The sequence below is a fragment of the Gigantopelta aegis genome, chromosome 2 (genome assembly GCF_016097555.1).
Source record: "Gigantopelta aegis isolate Gae_Host chromosome 2, Gae_host_genome, whole genome shotgun sequence".
Lineage (NCBI taxonomy): Eukaryota > Metazoa > Mollusca > Gastropoda > Neomphalida > Peltospiridae > Gigantopelta > Gigantopelta aegis.
In genome coordinates, this window is record NC_054700.1 from 28,323,078 (window position 1) to 28,342,898 (window position 19,821).

Sequence of the window (19,821 nt, forward strand, 5' to 3'; positions counted from 1 at the left end):
TAAGAATAATTAATTTTGTCAAAAGGTCAACTTTGGGGTATGGCGCCATATCCGTTTTACCCTCTGGCAGAAACCTTGCATTACTGTGTTTTCCTTTTAGCCCAAATGCAATTTTTTTGCAGGAGTTTCAATAATGTTTATAAAATTAAAATAGCCTTTATTAGAAATGAAAATATACATGTACATGTACATGTGTACTTACTGTCATCTCCTGACATGTTTTGGTCTGGTTTTAGTTAATGCCTTGCATGTAACTTGATTTCTAAATACATTCACAGGGTTTCTGCCAGAGTGTAAAATGGGTATGGCACCATACCCACATTTTTTTTAGCAGATTATTTTTATTTTTTTAACTTGACCATTTGACGAAATATACTATTATCATTACTGTATGATTTTCTTAACCCTAACCCTAAACCTAACCCATTTTCTTTCTGAGGGAGGTCCCACATACCCTCTGTTGACTGCAGTTGCATTCAGAACACACATTGTAAAAATTCAGTTCCATAGCCTCATACCCAAAAACTATTTTCTGGCAGAAAACCTGGTTAATGAGATATGCGGTTCCAAGCATTGTCAAAAATGAACATAATTAAAATGTGATTTGTGATTACAAAAAGAGAGCATTGCACTCTTATTTGCAACAAACCAAAACCACTTGCATGTTCACATAATATTATCAAGTGTACATTTGAATTTTGTGTTAATTCTGACTAAAGTTTCAGTTACTATGATTGTCTCTTGTACTTGTGCATTGCAGAGTGACATTGCCAGTGAGAAGCCCGGTGTGTTTGACACGATCAAGGAGGGTCTGACACGCATCATGGGCTGGGGCATGCCTCAGACGACACGGCTCCTTCCCATGTGGAAGCTTGTTCTGCCCACCCTGACCTTCCGACTCTCCCACTACCTGATCACGTCTGTCGCACAGTACACAGTGATGTCCACCATTCGATCAGAGCAGCGGGAATTACGGGTGTGTCTTCATAACATTGTCATTGTCACTGTGGCATCAAGCTTGTCTGCATTTATATAATGTGTTACAATAATAGTATGTGTCACAGTAACAGTGAGTCATCAAGCTTATCTGCATTAATATGTGTCACAGTAATAGTGTGTCATTAAGCTTGTCTACATATATATAATGTGTCACAGTAATAGTGTTATCAAGCTGGTCTGCATTAATATACAGGTAATGTGTCACTAATAGCTTGTCTGCATTAATATGTGTCACAGTAATAGTGAGTCATCAAGCTTGTCTGTATTAATATAATGTGTCACAGTAATAGTGAGTCATCAAGCTTGTCTGCATTAATATCATGTGTCACAGTAATAGTGAGTCATCAAGCTTGTCTGCATTAATATCATGTGTCACAGTAATAGTGAGTCATCAAGCTTGTATGCATTAATATCATGTGTCACAGTAATAGTGAGTCATCAAGCTTGTCTGCATTAATATCATTTGTCACAGTAATAGTGAGTCATCAAGCGTACATATACATGTATTCCTTTTTCAGTTCGTGCCTTTTAATAGTTAGGGTTAAACATATAAGCTGAATTTTGACATTTGGTTGTGAATTGGTCGATTTTTGCATCTTCATAGTGAAATAGATAGGAGAGATGAAGATCAGACGATTAACAATCTTGAGTAAATGTCCGCTTTACCACATAGTATGAAAAACTGATGCCTGAAAATGTTTAATTTTTACACAAAATGGATTGAAGTGATTTAAAAAACCCCAGTGTATTCAAAGAAATGGCAGCAATATGAGATTTAACACAATGCATGGCACTTATATGTTGATTTCATATACACAGATAATAGAGAGAATGTAGCCGTCTTCCTTATTTAAAGCAATAAAAAAAAAAAAAAATTACAGGAAATTTTACCAAAGTGAATAGGCTACTGAGTACTCGCTCCATGAAAAATTGGGCAGTGAATAAGCTACTTAAAATTTATATACTACATGTACTTACCTAATTGTGTGTTAACACTGCTTGCTACTGAAAACCCAACCCTTAATATATTTGCTTCTTTGGATCCCAAATACACTTAAATATTGCAGATAGCCTGTAATCATTGTGTTTTTCAGGATCATTCCCTGGAGGAACACTCGGCGGATGTTCTGAATCCAGAAGCTACGATTTTTGACATCTACTTCCCCGAATTACTGGCATCATTCACGGGGAGTCTTCTGGCAGATGTGATGCTCTTTCCCCTTGAGACTATTATACACAGACTGTACGTCCAAGGTACAAGAACGATCATAGACAACACGGACACTGGGCTGGGTGTAATCCCAATCAACACCAACTACGAGGGATTCACCGACTGTTTCCAGTGCATTGTCAAAGAGGAAGGCATATTCGGACTGTATAAGGGATTTGGGGCACTTGTTTTGCAGTTTGCCATTCATGCTTCACTACTACGTATTGCAAAATACCTGTTTGAGAAGTTGTCACAGGAACTGAATCCTCCAAAAAGACGTCCTATTTCTCAGTCATCACGTAAGTGAAACAGAGTTACCTGCAGCAAAATGTTTATATCTGCTTGCTACTTGTGGCTTTAATTGCTATTAATCCCTTGATAATTATAATTATATATCTTGTACAACTGGTTTTCACTGCAATTATGCTCAACAGTTTTTAAGTTTAAAAAATGGAATATTTGATATCGACCTATCTTTATAATTATTGTGTATGTGTATTCTAGTGTTTAAAATATAGATCCTGATGTTAGCTTGTTTTGGTCTTAAAATGTTTAACCCAATTTCAGTGTTCTTGGGCAACCAAAATAAAATTAAACAGTTCTATGAATACAATGTACGTGCAAAAAGACTGTACACATTGTAGACATACAGTTACATCTACATGTAATAAAACAATACATATTTGGATTTTAGGGAATACAAATTTCCCCCTGATATTTCCCATTCTTAAATAGCCACCAGTACATAATATACCCTATTCTGTCATTCCCTATAACTCTCTCAAATTGTTCAACATAATTAAAAATATGAGACCAGGACTCATGCTTATAAAACTTATCGAGTCATGGCGCAATCTTTAATGATGTCACACACATACAATTTGTACTGAACAATAAACATTAAAGAGACTGCTGTTTTTAAATACTACATGTATTTTTTAAGCTTTATACATTTTTAGCATTATGTGATATATCCATTTGGAATGATTGTTAAGGGTGAAAAGTACAGTGGTGGAGTTGACTTGGAATTGTGTTTGGTTTTCACTGATACAAAATAGGGTATTTAAAATAATTCTGGATTTACAGGTAACTGTTGTGATCGTAAATGCATCAGCTATAACACAAGGATTATTCATTCATGCTTGCCTGCTTCAGATACTTCCAGAACTAATAATAAACTTAATTACAACTATACCAATAGATAATAAGTAGTTTGGGTAAACAGGTTTGTTTAAAATACTTCACTCAATTTAAAATTAAATTACCTTTATATTTCAGACTTTAATAAAACGCAATATGGATATGTCTATTATGATGAGAAATATAGAATGGGTAAAGCATGTCTGTGTGTGGTGTTAGTTTAAGTAATAAGAGTCCAGTAGTTTAGTAGTGTGTAATACCCTCGTTAAGCCTATCACTTTGTATATGTATATGGTTCACCCAAGAACACTTACCTGTAGTTACAGAAATTAACCAGAAAATACTTTTCTCAACAAGCGTGTTTGTATATATGCTAATAAGACATTTTCCATTTGGGCTAGATTTTAACGGCAACCATATTGCAAATTGCTGCAGTGTCCCATCCTTATGCCCCTAACAGCCAAATTTAACTGACCATGCCTTATTTTTCAGTTTAATATACATGTACATATCATACTTGAATGTGTCTCTTCAATGTTGTTTTATTATGATAACTGTTCATACTAGAGTTTAGAATAAATTAACATTCACCCATATATGTTTGTCACGAGATAACAGCATACAATTATCCATTAGTACTGATCAAATTATCAACCACTTTCATTTTCGAAAAACTTGTGTTACACTCTTTGGCTTAATTGGAGATACAGATTTAGGGTAACTTATAACACCGGTTAACTGTGGGGTCCATGCATGTCCCTGTTTAGAGGAGATACAGATTTAGGGTAACTTACAACACCGGTTAACTGTGGGGTCCATGCATGTCCCTGTTTAGAGGAGATACAGATTTAGGGTAACTTACAACACCGGTTAACTGTGGGCTCCATGCATGTCCCTGTTTAGAGGAGATACAGATTTAGGGTAACTTATAACACCGGTTAACTGTGGGGTCCATGCATGTCCCTGTTTAGAGGAGATACAGATTTAGGGTAACTTATAACACCGGTTAACTGTGGGCTCCATGCATGTCCCTGTTCAAGAAGATGTACAGATTTAAGCAAGGCTAGCTCTGGCAATTCGCCAATTGTGAATTTTGAAAGCAGTTGGCAAATTTTATTTTAATTTGTCAAAATTATTTCAGGTAATAATTGAATTTAAAAAATAAAATTATTGATTTCTGCAATTTTTTTAGTTTAATAGAAAATTTGGCAAATTATTTTACATACCCAGAGCTAGCCCTGTTTAAGGCAAATTGCAACTCTGGTTAAGTTCTGCACAGCAATGATTTATCTAGTATATATTTATTGTGAAATGTTGGTAGATGATGACTACATTGTATCAGTGGCACACACACTGACCGAGTTTCACCCCAATATAGTTAGCGCTGTGTGCTGACTAATGTGTCATCATACTTCAAAGCCAGTAATACATTTTACTTAATTATCCACCTCATTCTGTATAGACTGAATGATTTTTAATTGACTAAGTGCACTCAGAAACTACATGTAGCTAGTCAAATGAAATAGAACAATTATTAACTATGCAAGATGTGTTTAAACATTTTAATGACTTAAAGTCACTGCTTCAGTAACAGAAAACATGAATTGTGGTGCATGTATATGTTAATGTTGCAGTCTTCATTAAATTAAGGAAAACTGGCTTTCAACTGTATATCCTTGAGACTTGTGAATCTAACTGGTAATTTTTTAATGTAATTTTTTTTACCAGTATGTACTTTCATGGATGGTTGTTATATTTGGTGTATGTGTTCGCCCAGTGACATGTATACCCCAATAGATGTAACTCCTGAGAAATGTAGACTTATAATTAATTGATTTAAGAGCTCAAAATAGGAAGTAAGATATGGCCTGCTGGAAATAAGACAGCATGGCATAAGGAGAGAGTTTGGGATAGTGTTTGAAAAATCAGGATCTTCGAGGATTTTAAAATTGAAATACACAAATCTATAACAGAATCAAAAGCTACGTAAACAGCAGCTGAGACAACCATACATACATTTGTGTCTTGAGAAATAGCCTGTAAATGATTTAGTGCTAGGTCTAAAAAATGGACTGCTTTTTGCATTTTGCAGTACTATTCTGAGCCCTGGATCAATTTTGTGTTTGTGTACATGTAACATGCAAGCGATAATGTCCATATACATGTATAGTGTTGTGTGCCTGTCTTTTACAATGTAGCATGCTTGCTTAGTGGTAATCTACCTGAATGTATGTATACACATTTGAGCTGTAAATCACTGAAAGAAAGAAATATGGAAACACTTGGTATTGTCGATGAAACTTTTAAAATTCAATATATGCATCATAATTTCTGTATAAAATTAAAAAAAGTAATGTTGGATTGAATGTCAGTAACACAGTTAACTTGCTGACCGTTATGGATGGGAGGTTAGATTGCAGTCATTCTGTGCTATATTATACATGTAGTGTTTGATCCTTTGTTTTTTCTCAATCAGTATAATACGACCAGCAGGCATGCATGGAAAGAAATGTGATAACCCATGTACAGGTTACATTAATGTACTGGCTTGATAACCTAATATGTGTAGGTTACGACACATGTATCATAGGTACATACAGTCTCCATTACTATTACCATGTACAGGTTACATTAATGTACTGGCTTGATAACCTAATATGTGTAGGTTATGACACATGTATCATAGGTACATACAGTCTCCATTACTATTACCATGTACAGGTTACATTAATGTACTGGCTTGATAACCTAATATGTGTAGGTTATGACACATGTATCATAGGTACATACAGTCTCCATTACTATTACCATGTACAGGTTACATTAATGTACTGGCTTGATAACCTAATATGTGTAGGTTACGACACATGTATCATAGGTACATACAGTCTCCATTACTATTACCATGTACAGGTTACATTAATGTACTGGCTTGATAACCTAATATGTGTAGGTTACGACACATGTATCATAGGTACATACAGTCTCCATTACTATTACCATGTACAGGTTACATTAATGTACTGGCTTGATAACCTAATATGTGTAGGTTACGACACATGTATCATAGGTACATACAGTCTCCATTACTATTACCATGTACAGGTTACATTAATGTACTGGCTTGATAACCTAATATGTGTAGGTTATGACACATGTATCATAGGTACATACAGTCTCCATTACTATTACCATGTACAGGTTACATTAATGTACTGGCTTGATAACCTAATATGTGTAGGTTACGACACATGTATCATAGGTACATACAGTCTCCATTACTATTACCATGTACAGGTTACATTAATGTACTGGCTTGATAACCTAATATGTGTAGGTTATGACACGTGTATCATAGGTACATACAGTCTCCATTACTATTACCATGTACAGGTTACATTAATGTACTGGCTTGATAACCTAATATGTGTAGGTTATGACACGTGTATCATAGGTACATACAGTCTCCATTACTATTACCATGTACAGGTTACATTAATGTACTGGCTTGATAACCTAATATGTGTAGGTTACGACACATGTATCATAGGTACATACAGTCTCCATTACTATTACCATGTACAGGCTTACATTAATGTACTGGCTTGATAACCTAATATGTGTAGGCTTATATGACACATGTATCATAGGTACATACAGTCTCCATTACTATTACCATGTACAGGTTACATTAATGTACTGGCTTGATAACCTAATTGTAGGTTATGACACATGTATCATAGGTACATACAGTCTCCATTACTATTACCATGTACAGGTTACATTAATGTACTGGCTTGATAACCTAATATGTGTAGGTTACGACACATGTATCATAGGTACATACAGTCTCCATTACTATTACCATGTACAGGTTACATTAATGTACTGGCTTGATAACCTAATATGTGTAGGTTAACACATGACACATGTATCATAGGTACATACAGTGTCCATTACTATTACCATGTACAGGTTACATTAATGTACTGGCTTGATAACCTAATATGTGTAGGTTACGACACATGTATCATAGGTACATACAGTCTCCATTACTATTACCATGTACAGGTTACATTAATGTACTGGCTTGATAACCTAATATGTGTAGGTTACGACACATGTATCATAGGTACATACAGTGTCCATTACTATTACCATGTACAGGTTACATTAATGTACTGGCTTGATAACCTAATATGTGTAGGTTACGACACATGTATCATAGGTACATACAGTCTCCATTACTATTACCATGTACAGGTTACATTAATGTACTGGCTTGATAACCTAATATGTGTAGGTTACGACACATGTATCATAGGTACATACAGTGTCCATTACTATTACAATAATGAAACTCCCTTCTCAGACACTGATATACCATGCATAGAGTTTATTGTATGTTGTTTTTAATACCATTGCAATGGGGAATGATGTGTGAATACCATATCGTTACAAATTGCATAGCAGTGAGTGAAAATGTGGTACTCTCACATCTCAAGTTGACATAAAAATCATATTTAAGAAGAAACAATGAATTGATTTAATTATTATATTCATGTAAAGTTGATAATTTTTATCAAAAAACAACATTTAGGAAACACAGAAAACAAGAAATGATGGATGGTCGACAAGATCTTAGGCACTTATACTTATCCTCAAGATTTTGCCAATTCTAAATAAAAAGTGCACAGGATAATTAGATAATTTAAAAAAATTTAAAACATTTATTAAAAATTAACAAAACAATTGAAATTGTATGTACATTTTGTCATATTCCATGTGATTCTTAATAATAATGTTTCATTAAATGATCAAGTCATTCTTTGCTGGTGGCGACGGGATGCCTGAAAATAGATAAAAAAAAAAAAAATCTTTCCAGAATTCATTTAATTTGTTTTTGTGAATGTTGCATACCTGTAGGTGTAGAATCGTGTTTTATAAAACACAAAAGCAGTAGAAGTGGTTCCTCTATAATGTTATGGTTTACAGCTGACCATGCAGGGCCTGCTGTAAGTTGTTTTAATTACATACCATTATTTTGTTTTACTCCCTAGACAGCAAATACATGTACATGTAACATGCAAGCCATAGAATGTCCTTAAAGGGACATTGCTGAGTTTGCTGCAATTATTAAGATGTTATCAACTAACAGAGACTTTTTAATGATTGTAATTACATATCAAATATATTTTTCTGCATAAAATAGTAGTGGCTGTATATTAAACGTGTTTCTGATTGTTCTAATATTTGTACTAAGTTACATGTAATTTTATTTCCTAAAATAATTTTTTTCGTACATACAAATTTATTTGAAGACAAAATCCAGTTTAGGCTTGTTACAAATATTATGATGACCAGAAACACATTGAATATACAGACACTAATATTCTAAACAAGAAAATATTTTTAATATGCAAGTTTAATTGTAGAAATATGTTATTAGTCAGAAACATCTTACAATGCAGCAAACTCAGGAATGTCCCTTTATTGTGACACTGCATGCAGTAGCTGTGACAGGAGTATTAAGAAACAAAGTAATACAATTTGTTAGCAGTACGTAATTTTTAATTTTTAATTTTTTATGTCGTGACAAGTTTGGCATTTCACCTTATCTACACTGTTATATAGGATAATTTGGCTGTGACGCCATAACTTAACAATTAAGTTACAATTACATTAAAACATTTTACAGTTAAATCCCGTTGGCTCGAACCCCGTCGGTGCTCAAGAAAGTGTTCGACCCATTGGGTAGTTCGACCGAACCATTCGGTCAACATCGGACATTTCCGTAACATCAGTTAGAAAGTTGAATTAGATACAATTTGTGTAATACACGTAAATGCACTGAAATCAAATAAATAAATGGCAAATTCTTAATCTGTATTTACAAGAATTTATTACTGAACAATTTGAATATTTCAACAATAAAAAACGCAGCACTGTCCACTTTTTAGAAATGTAGTCGTTTTCAAAGTAACGCTTTATGCTGAGGCCCATTTGTGCACTAATTGTTTGATTGGTATCACGGTTCATCTAACAGTGTGGTGACAAAAGGATTGCATAGCTAGTGTTGCGATTCCCCGATTCATCTATGTCTGCGTCGTTAAATAAAACATTTCTTTCTTTCTTTCTATAGTTCGTTCCGCCTAAATAATTAATCCGAAGGTTATAATAATTGTTAGTCCTGTTAAAAACTGTTAAAAATGCGTCAAGATAGCAGCAATTCAACTTTCGTAAGCACCGTAATGGGTTAAACCATCACCAGGTCCATCTGGCGGCCAGTGAAGGAACTACAACATCCAGGCGCATGCGCTGTTGACTGCTATTCCTGGTCTCCAGGGTTTTATAAAGTTTTTCACAACAAAAAAATAAACCTCCCCCCCCCCCCCCCCCCCCCCCACCCCCCACCCTGATTTGTGTGATCAAAAGGACGATCACCAAATCTTTTTATTTTATTTGGCCTAATTGATATTTGATGGATCACCAGTTCGAGGGAAATATACATTGTAGCTATTAACATACATGTAGATGGGACCGACAATTTAGTTCGAGTGAAGGCTTATAGTCGACCCTGGATGTGTTCGACCCTTCAGCAGTTAATATAAGGGTTTACCGAACAAAAAACTCTGGACTTCGTTTTTGGTTCGAGCGTTGCGGTGTGATCGACCCTTCCGAGGTCGAGCCAACGAGATTCTACTGTATATATAAAAAAATCATTGCATTTTTAGGATAAACATTTATAACATTGTAGGTAACACAACGACAGCTGGATATCTCACTGCATGCAGCCATATTAATAGTAAATAGAAAACACTTCTCCAGTTAGGTGTAACTGTTACATGTGACAGATGTATACATGTAAATAGAAAACACTTCTCCAGCTAGGTGTAACTGTTACATGTGACAGATGTATACATGTAAATAGAAAACACTTCTCCAGCTAGGTGTAACTGTTACATGTGACAGATGTATACATGTAAATAGAAAACACTTCTCCAGCTAGGTGTAACTGTTACATGTGACAGATGTATACAAGTAAATAGAAAACACTTCTCCAGCTAGGTGTAACTGTTACATGTGACAGATGTATACAAGTAAATAGAAAACACTTCTCCAGCTAGGTGTAACTGTTAAATGTGACAGATGTATACAAGTAAATAGAAAACACTTCTCCAGCTAGGTGTAACTGTTAAATGTGACAGATGTATACATGTAAATAGAAAACACTTCTCCAGCTAGGTGTAACTGTTAAATGTGACAGATGTATACAAGTAAATAGAAAACACTTCTCCAGCTAGGTGTAACTGTTAAATGTGACAGATGTATACATGTAAATAGAAAACACTTCTCCAGCTAGGTGTAACTGTTATTTGTGACAGATGTATACAAGTAAATAGAAAACACTTCTCCAGCTAGGTGTAACTGTTACATGTGACAGATGTATGCAAGTAAATAGAAAACACTTCTCCAGCTAGGTGTAACTGTTAAATGTGACAGATGTATACAAGTAAATAGAAAACACTTCTCCAGCTAGGTGTAACTGTTAAATGTGACAGATGTATACATGTAAATAGAAAACACTTCTCCAGCTAGGTGTAACTGTTAAATGTGACAGATGTATACAAGTAAATAGAAAACACTTCTCCAGCTAGGTGTAACTGTTAAATGTGACAGATGTATACATGTAAATAGAAAACACTTCTCCAGCTAGGTGTAACTGTTATTTGTGACAGATGTATACAAGTAAATAGAAAACACTTCTCCAGCTAGGTGTAACTGTTACATGTGACAGATGTATACATGTAATCAGTTACCATTTGAAGACACCAAATATGACACAATATTTCTGAGATACCTACACATGTACATGTGTACAATATGTCATGTAGTTAACAACATTTTTAGAGATGTCAAATAACATTAAAACATTTGTGACATTCTCAACATTGGTGGATCTAGGGGAATCACTTCGGTCCACTGACCCACACCTCACCCGTTTGATGTGCCCTTAAATTGTTAATGATTTAAAAAAAAAAAATTGATCATTCATGATTTATAGTAAACAGATCTATAGATTCGTGACTCGTCTTCCGATGACATAATATAATGTGATTTATCTCTCAGATAATCGTATTAAAAACAACAATCACTGGCCATAATATTACCTATTAAGGGGCATTACAACAATTGTGAGCACATCTCAGCAGTCTATATAACACTGTTGCCAGCGCGAATGAACAATAATTTAAGTCAGGTCATAGGATTTCAAATTTTATGGGAAACATGTTTTCAGTTCCGTGCCTTATGTGATCATGAGAAGCCACTGGAAACTGTTTTATTACATACATGTACATATTATTTTCGTTGAATAGTCGAACTGAATATAATAATCATGAAAACCAATTTTTGGTTCCATGATTTTACCAACACAGTACCAGAAACGAGGTGTGATTATGGGTGGCATGACCCCCTCCCCTCAGTTACCCTGCTGTTTTATTGCCATAAGCATGTAATTCCCAATCAAAGAGGATCATCTGATTTCAATATTTATTCTGATGGAATTATGCTTGTTAATTTAACACAGAGTTCTTAAATACAAATGTATTTTCTCCACATTATGAGTATGTTTATGAAATAAATATTTTAGCATAGTAAGGGTAATTTAATTGGGGAATTCTTTCAGAAATTACTTGGCAAGTTAAGTAATTTGAAACACAATTAGCCATTCTTAAATGACAGTGAAATTAACAGATATGTAATTATATTGCTATTAAAATGTACTTGACAAAACTATAGTCGAAATCAATAGCAACAAAACAAGACAAAAGTGAATGGAAGTCAAGGAGAGGATGTTTTGGCTTCATACACAATCAGTTTTAGTTATCTTAACATAATTGCACTAAACATCCATTATTGATTGGTACAATTGTTTAAATTACTATAAAAAAAAATAAGTATCATAAAATTAAAAATGTCCAAGTTGAAAATTGTCCAGCTATTTAAATCAGGTAGTGCTTTCCCAATTGTTAATTGCATTTAGCCAGGAAATATGGCACGTACAGTGCCATTGGCACTTGTGACTGTAATATAGCACCATTAATGTATGCTTTTCTTTTTTTCAGCAACCAAGCACCAGTGAAGTATGAAGACTAACACCAAGAGACACTTTAATATACATGTATACTCAGCTGAAACCAGAACATTTCAGATTTTCTCCATACTTGACATGTTTTCTTGCATATAACATCATTTACTAATGCATAATACCTGTACACCTGCAGTTATAATAAACGTGTGTGTTTGTTATCATTATCTGTGGTTATGGTCAACTACATGTATCTTCATACAACATACAAGTTGGTATTAGCCATATGGTTAAAAATATCTTGCATCTTATCAAAGTTCGTTCCAGCCAGTACTCCGCAACTGGTGTAACAAAGGCCATGGTATGTACTATCCTGTCTGTGGGATGGTGCATATAAAGGTTCACTTGCTACTAATCGAAAAGAGTAGAATATGAAGTGGCAACAGCGGGTTTCCTCTCTCTATATCTGTGTGGTCCTTAAGCATATGTCTGACGCCATATAACCGTAAATAAAATGTGTTGAGTGCGTCATTAAATAAAACATTTCCTTCGTTATCAAAGTGTTATATGTCCCACTGAAACTTAAAGTGGGACATAACACCTTTACATCACATGATGACGTCGTACTGTTGATGTGCCACAGCCTTACCAGAACATCATTCAAACAAATTCAGTGATATAGATTAAACTCCATTATGGGTAATAAATAAGATATTAAACATGCATGCCTAAAGCTTGTGATAATTAATAATTATATTTCACTCTGGACATAAACATAATACAAAATGGAATCTTGTTTAATATCTATAAAACATAATACAAAATGGAATCTTGTTTAATATCTGTAATTGGACATAAATATGATACGGAATGGAATCTTGTTTAATATCCTATAACTATTAAGTTGTCATGTTAGCTAAATGTTGATGGTATGTGATAATCTGTGATCTATATAGTGTACTCGTTAGTTATGGCTTGTTTGGTATTAATTGTGCAATAAAACTGAAATTGAATTGAAACAAGTAATAATGCTTTTATGTGAATACGAGGATGCTAAATCTGTGAAAGCTATTTTGAATGTTGTTTATTATATATAGTCCCCTACCGGTCTAACCGGAGGAGACTGGGTTTCATTTCTGCCCTTCTGTCTGTCTGTCTTTCTGACCATCTGTCCCACATATAGTTTTCCGGATGGGTTTTTTTTTCACAATGCCTTTAGATATTGAGCTGACATTTTGTGTATATCTTTTTCATGTATTGTTACAGATCAAGTTTGACAATGGGGCGGGACATATCCCAGTGGTAAAACACTCGATTGATGTGCAGTCGGTTTGAGATCGATCCCCATTGTTGGGCCCATTGGGATATTTCAGATATTCCAGCCAGTGCATCATGACTGGCATATTAAACGTTGTGGTATGTACTATGCTGCCTGTGAGATGGTGCATATAAAAGATCCTTTGCTACTTTGCTAAACAAAACAAACTGTAACTTTTTTTCATGGTGATTTACATATTTTTAACAGTTACATGTATATAGCCTTGAACTTAGGTGATACGGAAATTATATTTTCTGATGTTTTTTTGTGCAAAACTACAAGATATAGAACTGAAGTGTTTAGTAAATTTCTATATTACATTTTCTTACAGATCAAGTTTGACTTTCATGGTGATTTAGAAGATACTGGGATTACATATTGTATATAGCTTTATCATGTACTGTTACTGATAAAGTTTAACTTTCATGGCGATTCACCCATTCGTTCTACTAGTATTATGTGTAGTGAGTTCCGTTAGGCTCTAGGAGTGTAAATCATTCACTTTCACTGACTTGAAATGTGGCACAAAGTTCATTCATGGTGGTCTTGTGTTAATCAAATGTTACAATAAATTGTGGAGCTCAGTGAAAGGTCTTGGAATTTGTCGTCGATTTTATTTTCAAAACTGGATATAGATCTGTTAAGTTACATGCACTCACAGATTACCTTCATATAAATTACTTTTCAAGATGTGGGGGGCAGGATTTAGTTTGGTCAGTTGAGTGCTCGCTTGAGGTGCTTGCGTCGCAGGATCGAACCACCTTGATGGATCCATTTAACTGATTGGGTTTTTTTTCTTGTTCCAACCAGTGCGCCATGACTGGTCAAAGGCCATGGTATGTGCTTTCCTGTCTGTGGGAAAGTGCATATAAAAGATCCCTTGCTGCATAGAAGAAATGTAGCGGGTTTCCTCTGATGACTACGAGTCAGAATTACCAAATGTTTGACATCCAATAGCCAATGATTAATTAATCAGTGTGCTCTAGTGGTGTCATTAAACAAAACATTTTTTTATTTTTTTTATTTTTAAATGTGATTCTTTGCCCCAAATTGATGACTATATACTAGTACATGTACGGGAGGTGAAATTTTAACCAATATATGACTTGTTAACGGTTTCTTGATTAGAGTATTTTTGCTGTACAATGTGTTTTTGGCTGTCCTAATGTCTACAGAAGCCCAATACAGCATTTTGAGGATAGTGTGTTTTAGCACTTAAAATAATCGCGAACATAGATATTAGCTTTTACTTATCTCCTAGTCAGGTTTGAAACTGCTTGCATGTACAATACAAACTAATGGGTGATTAACACTTAAGAAAGTAATTCATTTACAGTTATTTTTGTGCTAATATCTAATTAAGGTTCAAGCATGCTGTCCTGGGTTTATCTAGTCTGTCTGTCCAGAGCTCTGTTCCATGAAGTGATATTAGTCTTAGTGCTAAGATTGCTTCTTTTAATTAGACCCTGGACAATTGGTTAAAGTTAGTGAGAGAGAGAGGTCAATGTAGTGGCCTTACATCTGCCCACTGAATCATTAAACTCAAGCTGGCTGACTTTCACATCACTAGATGTGTAAAAAAAAAAAAAAAAAAAAAAAAAAAAAAAAACCCACCTCAAGACAGAAACTAATGTAAGTTTTAGACAGACCTATCATACATGCGATTAATTAATGTATTTTAGGGAGAGAACTGTTTTCCACTAACCAGAGAAAGTTTTAATTTAAGTGGGAGTGTGTTAAATTACGTGTGTGAAATCATTACATGTATAGAAGAAATAAATGTACTATTAATGAAACTTCCTAAGATTGTTTGTTACGTTGTGTGAAACCAGTATTATCTCGCCTTCATGTAACATTCTTTAATCTCATTGGTTGTTTGCTGTTGGACAAATCCCTTATACCCCTGTGGGCGGAGCCAAATTCTCTTATATTTTTAACAGTTTATAGCCACCCCAATTAATGCTAAAGCAATAATTAGATTATAAATAACATTGATAATCAATCAATTTTTTTTTTTTTTTAAATTAATATCGGTTTCAGACAATTTCGTATTACAAACATTTGAAGTTAAAAACTCGTTTTAAAATGGAACTATTTTTCGTCACTGGCAAGTGGTTTCGTTCGCGTCCGCGTGGTAGGCTCGGTTAATAAATTGTTAACAATTATTGTCTGGCGTTATTTTGATTATTTGGCTATATGGTTTAACATGTCGGCAAGATAAATTCGTTGTAGAAGCATCTCTCGGAGTATATGGCTTTTTATGTACCCTCTGTGTGCTCTTTTACCCCCTCGCCTTCGGCTCGGGGTGAAAGAACACACAGACTGGCCACGACTGGCATATCAAAGGCCGTGGTATGTACTACCCTGTCTGGGATGGTACATATAAAAGATTCCTTGCTGCTAATCCGTTCGTTTAGAATCGATGGAGGGTGGTGGGTGCGTTGGGGGTATGAACATTTTGAATTTCAGCCGTTCAAATATGGGATTTCCAGCCTTCTGAGCACAATAACGCAGAAAAGTAGTGGAGGCATGCTGCATGGTCTCTGCAGCCTCTGATTCACAGATGCTGATAGCCTTAGAAGCATCAACGTCATAAGCGTACGAGACTGGGGTGGGTGGGGTAGGGGGCAACTGCCCTCTAGTGCTGAATCAAAACATCAAATTCGGAAAATATGATACAGATACTCGGGCAAAATATGCTAACCTGAGACCTTTTTACAATGTTTTTCATCATTCTGCACTCAATATTAGTTGTAATCCACGTAAAAATGCGCAGTGATTCGTTTGCAACCCTATATAGCTGTTTTGTTAATGTGAATAAATGTTATCTAGATTCGGGAATTGGTTTAATTCGGGCAAAAGCCAGCACCCCCCCCCCCCCCCCCCAAAAAAAAAAAAAAAAAAAACAAAAAAACAACAACACACAAACAAACCCAACAACAAACGAACAAAAAACCCCAAACAAAACGAAAAAACAACCCCCCCCCCCCCCCCCCCAAAAAAAAAAAAAAAAAAAAAAAAACCACCCTCTTCCCACACAAAAATGGGAGCCCGTACGCCTATGAAGAAAATTTATTTCACGTCATTTTAGTCGCCATTCACGGCCATATTAGTCAAAATATGTTACAATGGCCGCAAACTCGAGACATTCTCTTTAATGGAAAGAAAGAATGACGCACTCCCCACATTTTTTGTTAGGCCCCTACCGGTCCAACCGGAAGGGACTATATGTATCATATCTGTCCGTCTTCTGTCTGTCCAGCTGTCCATTTTTCCCACATTTAGTTTTTCGAATGTAGTTTTTTTCACAATGCCTTGACATATTCAATTGAAATTGTGTGTATACCTTTAACATATACTCTCAAAATGCTTGTTTACATTTGAGTATGAGAAGAAAGCCTTTGCAACCACCATTCAGTAGAGTGCTCACCGGGGGTGCTTGGAACGAAGGATCGAAGGATCGAAGTTCCTTGGTGGACCCCTTGTAACTGAGGTTTTTCCCCATTCCAATCTGTGCGCCACAACTTATATCGTGCAATATTAATATGACCAAGTCCATTGGCTTCAGTCATATTTATTTCACTTCATTTATAGTTATATCCAATTAAGGTTCTTGCACGCTGTTCTTGGCACACACCTCAGCTATCAGAACACACCTCAATTAGCAGGACACACCTCAGCTAGCAGGACAGTGGGTTAGTGGTTATGATCAGTTTCAGTCTGTATATCACATTACATTGATACTGATCGCTTGGATGGTCGGCAATTGATGACTAATCAATGCAAAACTGATTTATCTTGATTTCCACTTATTGCACGTGCGTGGCTGTCATCCACATACTGGTCTCCCGAGTTCTATTCTGCTCCAACTAACCGCACTTCCCTTGAGTACACGCAGTGCTGTCACGAGTGGACTGATTGGAAATCTATACTATTTAACCCCAGTTCCGTTCACAATCACCTCGGTAATATTTTATACGTTTTAAATTAAGGCCGTTTACGTCTTTGGAAGTTGGTTTTTGGATGGTATTGATTAACTATATATGTATGTCGATGTTGATTAATAGCTATGAATGGTATTAATGTTTGATCCGATTTTGTTAACACTGGAGTATTGTAGTCGATAGAAAAATAATGAAATAAACACAAACACGCACCCACACATACAAATACACGCGTGCGCAACATCCTAAAAAAATAGTAATAGCCTTGATAGTCCAGGGCCAGTCATACATATATAATCTCCCAAGGGAATTTAATGCAGAAAGCAGGCAACATACACTATTTTTAAGCTTAGAGATTTAAAAATATAATCTTCAAAAAAAGAAACGCAAAAGGGTACAAATGGGTTATAACTCCGATTTTATGTTTCCTACCGGTTCATGCTTTGTGAATATAAGGTCATTGCATGTCCCAAACACATTCCCACGGTTACATTCGATAAAACGCAGCTACTGTACAATAAAGTTCCAAAATGTGAATATTCGCAAAAACGCAGCCACGTGCAAACCATGTCACCACTGCACGTGCGTTGTCTGCACGTGCAACATGAACACCGACAGTATAAAAGTGCAGGGTGTTCGCTTGCCTGGCCTCTATATCTGGCCGACAGTTGACAATCCAGGACATGCCACGTCTCAGTGAACCGCAGAGAAACAATGCCATCGGCCGACTAGACGCAGGCGAATCCAGAACGGCCGTTGCCAGGGCATTCCATGTGTCCCCAAGCACCATCTCCAGACTGTGGGACCGTTACCAGCAACGTGGATCAACACGTGACCTCCCTAGATCCGGTCGACCACGGGTCACTACCCCCGGGCAGGACCGCTACATCCGGGTACGCCACCTTCGGGAACGATTGACTACTGCCACCTCCACAGCCGCAGCAATACCAGGTTTACGCAGGATATCCGACCAGACCGTACGGAACCGCCTACGTGAGGTAGGAATTCGTGCCAGACGTCCAGTTCGAGGTGTCATCTTAACACCACAACACCGTCGACTCCGACTGCAGTGGTGCCAGATTCATCGACAATGGCCTCAACTGCGATGGAGACAGGTGTGGTTCAGTGACGAGTCCCGATTTCTGCTCCGCCGTCATGATGGAAGATGTCGCGTGTATAGGCGTCGTGGTGAACGTTATGCGGCAAACTGCGTGCAGGAAGTGGACAGATTCGGCGGGGGTAGTGTCATGGTGTGGGCAGCCATCTCACACACTGGCAGAACTGACCTGGTCCACGTACAGGGCAACCTGAATGCACAGGGCTACATTGACCAGATCCTCCGGCCACACATCGTTCCAGTTATGGCCAACGCCAACGCAGTGTTCCAACATGACAACGCCAGGCCTCACACAGCACGTCTCACAACGGCTTTCCTACAGAACAACAACATTAATGTCCTTCCTTGGCCATCGATATCACCGGATTTGAACCCAATTGAGCATCTATGGGACGAGTTGGACCGACGCCTCCGACAGCGACAACCACAGCCCCAGACCCTTCCCGAGCTGGCAGCAGCCTTGCAGGCCGAGTGGGCCACCATCCCCCGGGACGTCATCCGTACTCTGGTTGCTTCAATGGGCAGGCGGTGCCAGGCAGTTGTCAACACACGCGGAGGCCACACCCGGTATTGACTCCAGATGACCTTGACCTCGGTGGTGTGTCCTATCACTTACTCACAATGGACTAGAGTGAATTGTGAACAATCCTGCAACATTTGGTAATTATCGGACTCACCATTCAATAATTAAATCAATTCTCCAAATGTTACGACAATGTGGTTTTGCGTTTCTTCTTTTGAAGAGTATAGTTTTTTGCCATTTTTAAATGACAGCTTCAAGGTCACATATCAAGGTCAAAGGTTTGATAAAGGAATCAATCCAAGACAAAACATGTACATGTATTGGGTGAAATTAATAATGCATAATGTATTCACTTTTATCATATAATAGCTAACATATCCAATGTAATCAAAGTATGTGATATTCTTCACATCATATACTTTCAGAATTTGATAACTTTGCAAATTAGATGTAAATTGATATATTTGTTGACATTTAAG

General features: G+C 36.4%; 1 protein-coding gene across 1 annotated transcript in view; it reads left to right on the plus strand.

Annotated features, from left to right (window-relative positions):
* The window catches only part of LOC121383448 (solute carrier family 25 member 46-like), a 29,445-nt gene extending 16,784 nt beyond the window's left edge, over positions 1 to 12,661 (plus strand). The window contains exons 8-10 of the mRNA XM_041513496.1: positions 761 to 976; positions 2,094 to 2,508; positions 12,478 to 12,661. Coding sequence (XP_041369430.1) covers positions 761 to 976; positions 2,094 to 2,508; positions 12,478 to 12,494 — 648 coding nt within the window. The 3' untranslated portion in view covers positions 12,495 to 12,661. The remainder of the gene's footprint in view (positions 1 to 760; positions 977 to 2,093; positions 2,509 to 12,477) is intronic.
* The last annotated feature ends 7,160 nt before the right edge of the window (positions 12,662 to 19,821 follow it).